This window comes from Candoia aspera, chromosome 2, assembly GCF_035149785.1.
Source record: "Candoia aspera isolate rCanAsp1 chromosome 2, rCanAsp1.hap2, whole genome shotgun sequence".
In the NCBI taxonomy this organism is placed as follows: domain Eukaryota; kingdom Metazoa; phylum Chordata; class Lepidosauria; order Squamata; family Boidae; genus Candoia; species Candoia aspera.
In genome coordinates this window covers 36,066,916-36,076,339 of record NC_086154.1, presented here as the reverse complement: position 1 = coordinate 36,076,339, position 9,424 = coordinate 36,066,916, and the positions used below count along the sequence as shown (strand labels likewise).

The window sequence follows — 9,424 nt, the reverse complement described above, 5'->3', positions numbered from 1 at the left end:
CCCTCCCAGGAACACCCCCTCTTTCCCCCCTGCCACAATGAGGCAGCACAGTGGTTGCTAAGAGTTGACACCACTTGATAGCATATAATCAATCAATCACATCTGACAGAGACAAATGGCATCTTTTTCACTTAGTGTGACCTGCAAACTGCACTTGCTTATCCTTAGGACTGCAGTGCAAGGAGTAAGCTAAGAGACTTTTTTAAAAATTTGCCCACTATTTAGCTACTGAATTTTTTTTAAGATAGGGAATTTTAGGGCTTAAATAAATATATTTGAATATTCCATTGTTTCTTATCCCTTGCATAAGAAGTCTTCCAAAATTTGGCTCATATGAATGTACGTAATGGAATTTAATGCTGCATCCCAAAATTGATTAAATTGAACCAATTGCTTCTTTGAACAGCATCAGTTCAGAAGCTCTTAGGAAAAGATATGGCTTAGCAAAAGAAGTGCATGCCTTGATTTCATAAGAACCAAGACTTAGCCACCAACATCTCAAAAGGCCACAGATAAAAGAGTTTGGCCTATTTCATTCTGTTTTAAAATCCTTTCAGTGGAATTTATTTATTTACTGGGTTTTGAGGCCACGCTATTCCAAAAAGAATCTGGGCAGCTTATAATATTTAAGCTTACAATATTAGACAGCCAGTGTATGATTTCCACTGATTTCAGGAAAGTCTAATCATGTATTTATTTTCAGCTTTTATTATTTTCTACGGAGCTTCAGAAAATTCTCTCTATCTCCTGTGGGCACTTCATCCTCTTCGTTTCATTTTGCAGCTTCTTCAATTTCGGGGTTGTCTTGTTGCTGGGAATGACATTGTCACTGACCAGATGCAGTGGAAGATGAACTCCTGCGCTTACTGAAATACAATTAAAAAAAATATATCAATTTTTTATTCCTAAGGTAGTACTAAATACCTAGTAACGCATTTCAACACCTGTTTCCGGTCGTACATTCCTTTGATTTCCTAAAGCCTGGAAAAAGAGCTTACTCCAAAATAGAATTGATCCTTAGTTTCAGGTTATAAAGAGGAAACCGGTTTAGGAAAAACAAACCGTTCTCCAGATTTTCCTGCTGTCGTGCAGCTTCACGCGCTGAAAGGAAACTCACTTCGAACCAGAACAAGTAAATAATACAGTACAAATTTTGGAGAAGAGCGGTAGGCGGAGGAAAGTGGTCAGCTGACCTCTCCTCTTTCACGTGACTTTATTTACAATATGGCTGCGCCCAGGCACAGTTTGCTTCGAGTACTTTACACTTGCTGGCTCCTGTGGCTGCAGTCCGCAGAGTGCTTGGACGACAGTGAGGAAGAAGGGAGGCCCGGGGAAGAGGAGGATCAAGGAGCCTGTGGTTGCAGCAACAGTCGGGCAAGCGGCGCGGAAGAAGCTGCGCGGAAATACTCCCTCGAGGCGAATATTCCCCAGCAGCCAAATAACCGCCGTGGAGATGAGCAGTCGAAAAACGAGGGTATGCAGGTAAGTAAGCAGGACGATAGGTGGGTAGCCGTAATGAGGAATGAAGATTTAATGATGGGATGGCGAACAGCGGGTGTAATGTTGCTGGAGCGTCTGACGTTATAACTTAAAACATGATAGCTAGAAGTCTCTTTCAATTCAGTGTTTCTTATCGTAAGTACGATGAGAAAAAAAAAACCGAACAGCCATCTCAGTAATGTGAAGCATATGCAGGCCAGCCTCTTCTAACCTGGTGTTATCCAAATATGTTGCATTTCATCCAGGTCTAGATTAAGACATGCTGCAGTCCTAAACTATATGAAGCTTTAGGCTTAATACTATTAAAAACTTATTATAACAAAAGGATAATTAAAATATGTAAGACATGTCTGATTTTTGATACACACTTGGCAAAGATCCAGTGAAAACCAATAATCTTAACAAAACCAGTTACCGTGAAAAATGCTATTTGCATCAGGAATAGTTCTAACTGAAAATATTATGCTTTCTTTACACTTTTCAGAGATGATAATGCACAGAAACATCAGCTGTTACACAGTCCAGCCCTACTAAATATAAAAAAAGCAATTGAACTGGCATTATTTCTGCTTTGTATCTTAGCCAAGTGGCACTGAGTGGGGTGAGGCTGTAATTCAGGTGGGAGGTGGAAGTAATTTGAGTAAAGAAAGGGAAAAATAATTTTTTTCCCCTGCTGGGTCAGTGGCCATAGGGATTAGAGAATTGGAAATGTTTTAATGAGAAAGGTACTGCAGTAGAATGTGACAGAGGAAGAAAAGACAGAATTGGAAAAGTGGGTTGCCTGACCAAAGGGGGTATGAAGTTGAGGGATCCTGGAACTACCCATAGCAGGAGAAGCTAGTAGTCTGGCACTGCATACTTGGCTCAGAAGATCTGGAAGTGACTGATGGTTGTGAGTTGCTGGTGGCAGCAGGAAGCTGGAGCTATGCAGGAAGCCATCTGCTAAGACACAAGGCAGGTATTGTTGTGCCACTGCAGAACATCATTTGCAGTGGCAACACTGGGATCCAGGAAAAGGAAGTCTTTCAATTACCAAGCATATCCAGAGGGACAAATGTTAAAGAATGGTGGCCAGCGTAATAGTTGCCATTATGGTTGTATCATGCAGGTGAGCAGCCACAGTGGCAAAAGCAAGGGCTGAAAAGTAGTTGGAAGTGTGTTCAAGGACTAGAAAGTTGGTAATAGTGGAAGAGACAGAAAAGTGAGCAGCATAAGCTGGTTCTGGAAGATATTACAGTAGATTGGAGAAAGAATTTGAGGGGAGAGTTCATGGTGAGAACAATCTTCTAAATGAGAGAGTGGAAGTGGAGTGCTCCCCTGGATTGAGAGTTATGGGGAGGTCTGCATCTGTCAGACTCAAGTGAGAGCAGGTTCTGAAGGGTACATTCTGTAGATAGAGGCTGGAATAGGGAATAGGTTAGTAGAAGGGGGTGCAGATGGATATGCTTGGTGACTGCAGTGGGACTCAGCCAAGAGCAGCCACAGGGAGGCTTGATATGTTGCAGTGTGTAACACATGAGGCTCTATGGATGGGGTGAAGTAATATCAGTGTCCTCATGAGCAGCCCCATCCCTTCTTTATGTGTTGTGAAGTCTCACACCCACTCTCCAAAGGCAGTCAGTGCCACATATGGGAGCTGAATTCCAACACATCTGTAAGGTTCTAGGCTGGAGAAGGCTGACTTAGACTGGTCTGGTCGTTGGATTTTTCTAGTACCTAGTTCCAAAACATGATTAATCAGAAGTATATCCTGTGGAAAAAGCATAATGTTTTATTTCCACATGTATGTCCCCTTGTCATATGAAACACCTGCAGATTAAAAAGAATTATACATCATGTCAAGATACTATTCATTTATAAGTTGATGTTTCCCTTCAGCCAATCTGGAAACGGAAGTATTGCAAAATATATACTTTCTTTTAAATTCTGGAATTACTGCAGTGTGTCTGTGTCTAGCTAGTTGTGGATTAGCTAACCATAGCTAAAGCAAGACTTGGCATGGTGCATAAGCCCAGCATGAGTACTGACAGATCAGGAAAGGGACATGATGGAGGCCTGATCCTCACACTGAGGGCTTCCATTCACTTCCTGGCAGTTTGTGCTGTGATAGGAGGTCAGAGTCAGAGTGGTTCCACCTTTCTGTGTTCAGTAGCAGGCAGAGATCAAAATCTTCTCCCCCGCTGCTTTAGCACAAGAATCTTGGAAGACATTGTGCCCTGTTTGATCCTGCAAGGAAGAACTTTGATTTCTTCGCCACCTAGCAGAGACTAGTTCTCTATCTGCAACTGCAAGGAGAAAGGCATAGTTGTTCTCAAGCATCAGTAGGCTCAAAGACATCAGACTATCTCTGCTGCTACATAGCATAGGGAAGAGTATTTTCCCACTAATTTCTATGGATTATTTTTGACTGTGCAGGACACAGATTATATATTTAGTTCATATTTAGCTGGAACATGTATGTTCATTCTGTTTTCAACTATACAGCTTTCACATTTAACAGCTTTCCAAGAGAGAATAAAGTATAATTCCTCCCCTTTGCACTACTTAGTGAAGATCAAAGCACAGTGAATGTGAGCTACTCAAACAAGTGAATCTCGATTAAAAGTTTAAGATATTCTCAAATCAAGCTCAGCTTCTATTGACTGCATCCATGCAGTTTTCTTGGCACCATTATGGAAGTTGTTTGTCACACTCTTTTTTCCTAGATTTTGTTTTAATATCCTAGTCTAGCTAACTACCTTGGATTTCCCAAATGATCCCCATCTAAGTATTAAGCAGGTTGGCTTTGTTTAGCTTCTGACATCAGCCAAGGTTGGCTAGGCGCTGTCACTTGCTGATGCCAGATTTGGCTTAAAAATTATTTTAAAAAACATATCCTTAATTGTAAGATCAATACAATACAGCATTAGAAGGGACTGTCAAGAAGGCTGTCTGTCGGAAGTGCTTTTAGCTATAGGATTAAGGTACAATGTTGACTACAGTTAACTCTTACATATTTTCCAGTTTCAGGCTTCTGTTAAATATGTAGAATTTGATTCAAATGAAATTTTGCTGGCTTAAAACGCTGTAATTGGTTAAGATAGTTTGGAAATTGCATTTATAAGAATGGCATGATACTCTAGAACAGTGTTTAAGCAACAACCATTTAAATCTGTATAATGGTCCATTTCAGTTGTAATGAGAATAAAATTGGTATTCTGCACAAATCATCTGGCTCAGTTATTTACTTGGTTTATTTCTGTCAAGTCATTCATGCATCAGGAAAAAAATATTTCGAATTCTGGAAGATCTTTATTGTTAGTAGGGTAATGTAACATAATCTTGAAAATCTACCAAAATAATTGTGCATGACCTATACCTAGTAGAGTTAAGGTGGAGTTACTGTCTCACAAGTCCCCCCTCCCCTGAACTCAATAATCCCATCTGAAATGGCCCTGCATCCTCCCTTAATTGATTGCTCCCTCCTCTATGTTATCATGGTCTGTTAAGCAGTATAGTGTATCTTTCTTGATTAGTCGATTGACCATATCAAGATGGTCCGTTAAACATTCCATTCCAATTTCTATTTTTGTGATTGATTAATTTCTAGCTTGACAAATAAGTAAGAAATTGGTACTTTATTAAGGCATAGCTTTTATGTGGTGGTTCCATTTCTGAAGGATCTGCAGACTCAGAAGAGACCAGGTGTCTCATGTTATCAACAAAAGCCAAGCTGTTCCGTTCATTCTGTTATGTAATTGATTGTTCTGCCAAGATTTTGACCCAAAATTGAGGGCTGTATTGGATGTTTTCAGTAAATTTGCTAGTGTTATATTGCTACAGGTTGATTGATGTGTGCTGTATGGGTCATTAAAATTAAATGGCCATCTCTATTTAAAAGACAAATGAATTGGATTCTTGGACAATATGTTAAAGATTTTCTTCAACTCAGCCAATTTTGTACTGATTAACTTGAGCTGTTTTGTAGATGCATTTTGTGAGAATACCTCTTCACATATGTATTCTTTGCTAAATGTTCAGGTCTGAACTCTATTTTATTTTAAGGCAAGGTTTTGATAGATGCTTTGTTGAATTGCAGACTGGGTTTGCAGTGTCAGTGGGTAGCTATGCCATAATTCTAGGTTATAGCAATGAATGCCAGTAGTCTGAAATGACAAGGGCAGCCTATCTCTTCATTATTAATCAGTGTTTGTCTAGAAATCCATGAGGAAGTAAAATGGCAGGAGCTTTTGCCTTTTCAGTTTCTTCAGTAGGAGGAAATGAGTACAGGGAGGGTGCACAGGAGGTGTACTTGTTCTTTCTATGTGCATAAAAGAAATTTAAGTAGATGATTTCCACTTAAGCTATAAGCATGCTGAATTAGAATATGCCTACTACGCAACTGTGGCATGCACAGAATGTTGTACTACAACTTCTGTCATTCCCTGATAGTATGGCAAATGTTAAGTAATTATGGAAGTTGTAAATTGGAATAACTTGAAAGCACCAGTTGTGTTCCCATGACTTTGTGGCACTTCAATGACTGAGACATTTATTATTGCCTAATCTTTAGTGGATTATAGTCCAGGCTGCTGATTCGTTATTTAGCAAAACAAAATAGACAAATGTATTTCCTAATTACATTCCCATATAATTTAATGTTGAATCGAAGACATTTTAATTTAATTTTAAATCAGTGTAAATTGGTCTCTTTCTCTGAGTGTGGAGAAAGGGAGCACCCAGTCTTGTATCTTCCTTTAAAGCATTCAAGATAGTGGGCATGATTCATAACCACACTGGTATTTGTTATTCTTGTAATAATCCTCTGAGAGAAACTAAGCTGGAAGCGAAGAGTTGTCCTCTATAAAATCACTTAGTGGGTGTCTAAAGCAAGAATCCCAGGGTCCTACTGCAACCATTTAAGTTACTCACTGCTTCTTTGAACTGTGTTTTTATGGTGAGAGGTACTAGGCTCCACTCTCTTTCCATCATCCCTTTGTATATTAAACAATTTATTCCTTCTTAGAGTAGCCTGCATCAAAGGGTGCACAATGGCATAAATGAAAGATGAATTCCAGAGCACTTTATTTTTATTATTTTATTTATTTTATCAAATTTCGTCACCCCCCATCTCCCTCAAAATAGGGAGGATTTGCATATAAAGGTTAATTACTTAAGGTTGAATGCTTGAGGTTGATTACTAAAACTGTGAACAAAATTGATAACACGGAAAATGATTCCAAAGGCAAATTATTTTCAGCTGCCATTACTTCACTAACTTTATAAATGTTCCTTAATAGTTTAGAGCAGTTTTGGCTCTAGCAAAAGCAGTTTTCCATTTACAAAAGGCTTTACAAGCCCGGTATTTTTGGTATTGTACCAGAAGATATTATGTAGTTGGCTATTTCCACTTGTGTTGCTCATTTTTTAAAAAAACTCTAATTCTTTTTTGTCTTCCATTATTTATTAGCAGATGGAAATTTAGATGTGAGCTAATATGTGAATAGAACTATTGGGGGGGGGGGGAAGACAGAGGTTATACATGGATTTTGTTTCTAAATGATCTTTCTTTAGATGCTAAAACAAAATATTAGGATGCCAAGGTCAACCTAAAAGATAAACATTTCACAATTAAATTGTTGTAAAAGGACCTCAAGTTCTTCTGTGAAGGGCTGGTGTATCAAGCAGTACATACTTATTTTTATTGTTTTATTGTTGTTTTTGTTTGGTAACATTTCTGTTCCAGTGTTTTGGCATTTTCTGTTAAACCTTAGCTGGGATTTTCTTTCTCCCTCCTTTCCACTAACAAGCCAGAGTATTCCACCAGCTTTAGCAGCAGAAAGGATAAGAGGAGAAATACGGGATTGCAACATTGTGTCAAAGGCTATCTAAGAAGTAAATCCATATGTTTGTATAGTATCATTTGTGAACCATGCTTTCTCTGTACAGGGACTTCTGTGTTTACCACCAACATTGTGAAGTTATGCAGACCTGGTGTAGTTCCAAGGGGCTGTTTGTCTTGTATCAGTGTTAATCTGTAAACTGTGTTTCTTGTACCAGTGAACTGGGTGAAAATGCCCAAAAGAATACAGAAACCAGGGATTCACAAACACAGTTTCCAGGATTGATTGAGACAGGCAAGACCAGAGAAGTTCTAGGGTGTTTTTTTTAAAAAAAAAAACCAGAAATAAAAATAGGAAACATCAATCCTGATATAAGTCAAGCCTTATCCTACCAGACAAGCACATTGCCAATTCCAAGCCTCAGTAACTGATTTGCATTAATTCATGAGTTCAATCTCCCCTGCTTCTCTAGGCAAGCATAGCATTATGCTCTCTGCATATTTTTCCCTCTGCTGTATGATGTGAGCCTAATCTATGGTGTTCCTAACAGACAGACAGACCCCACACCCACTCCTGTCCTCTACCTATTAGCCCTATTCCTCTTTACCAGTCTAGATTTTTGGAAAGGGCTTAAAAAAATTGTAGGCATGTTACCATCCACTCTTACACTGAAGAACTGACAGGTGACTGGATGGTCTACTGTCAGGTGAACATTTTATCTTCTTTCTTCAATACCAGCCAAGCCCTAAGATCGGCTGGCCATATGTCCCATGATGTTGTTCTCCTTTGGCAATCTTATTCCTCAGGAATGCCGTTGAATTTGGTGACTCTTGTTCTGGTCTCCTCTGACATCCTATAAATCTTAATTAGGGGAAACTTCTCACCTGTCTGAGGCTTGCCTACCAACCTTACTCTAGATACAAACCAGCAGACCACCAATTTGCTTTCAACAGCCATTGAAGCACCTTTAGCTGCCAGTCAGAACCTGGGTTCTCAGCTGATCCCAGAATCCTCTCTGATCTTATTGTGTCTTCCTTTAGGCCACCTCCATATCTGATCCTCCTTCTCTAATGAGAAGCTAAACCAAGTCCTGTTTTCATATCTTATCAGCGAAGCAAAGCACAAAGTTTGGATAACTCCTAATTTACTCCTAATAACCATTTCAGAGTTCATATAGATATGAGAATACATGATTAGCAGCACCAAAGCCATGGTGTCTACAGGCTAGTCACAGTTACCCATGAGTCCTATTTGTGAAGACGGCTGTGATTTGCAGTTTCCCTTTAAAATTTTGAGGAATCCAATTGCTGGGACACAACAAGTTATACTTGAACTTATATATAATTAATGATTTTTTAAATATATATACTGAGTCTTGAGGGACGCGGTGGCGCTGCGGGTTAAATCGCTGAGCTGTCGATCGGAAGGTCGGCGGTTCGAAACCGCGCGGTGGGGTGAGCTCCCGTTGCTCGTCCCAGCTCCTGCTTACCTAGCAGTTCGAAAACATGCAAATGTGAGTAGATCAATAGGTACCGCTTCGGCGGGAAGGTAACGGCGTTCCGAGTCGTCATGCTGGCCACATGACCCGGAAGTGTCCTATGGACAACGCCGGCTCCAAGGCTTAGAAACGGAGATGAGCACCGCCCCCTAGAGTCGGACTCGACTGGACTTTACGTCAAGGGAAACCTTTACCTTTACCTTTTACTGAGTCTTAGATATTGTCATATTAATTCAGAAACTGTTCTGCCGAAGTCGTCATGGTTCCAGCAGAAGAGAATATCTGTAGCTCAGAGTTGAACTGTGGAGTCCTTGGTGCTCTCTGAGCTTTGTTGTTTGCTTGCAGATGTTTCATTACCTGATTAGGTAACATCAGTGCCACTGAGTGTGGGGTTTGCTCCCTGTTTATATACCGTAGCTTGCCTTGCCTGTATTGGTGGGGATGTGGTTTTCTCCTTGGTAGTTCCTTGATTAGAATATTGTTTTCTGCTTGATTGTTTGGTGTTAATCCCTGCTTATCTGGGTGTTGGCTGCTGAAGAGGATGTGTTCTGGTCTTTTTCTTTCCTTCTTAGCTTTTTTATTGTCTCTTTTAAATGTGCTTTAT

The 9,424-nt window shown here is 39.8% G+C and overlaps 1 protein-coding gene across 2 annotated transcripts in view; it reads left to right on the top strand.

The window, feature by feature from the left end:
* Positions 1-1,206: 1,206 nt before the first annotated feature.
* The window catches only part of SUMF1 (sulfatase modifying factor 1), a 72,735-nt gene continuing 64,517 nt past the window's right edge, over positions 1,207-9,424 (top strand). For both annotated transcript variants that reach the window (XM_063291608.1, XM_063291607.1), the window contains exon 1: positions 1,207-1,482. In XM_063291608.1, coding sequence (XP_063147678.1) covers positions 1,225-1,482 — 258 coding nt within the window. In that variant the 5' untranslated portion in view covers positions 1,207-1,224. The remainder of the gene's footprint in view (positions 1,483-9,424) is intronic.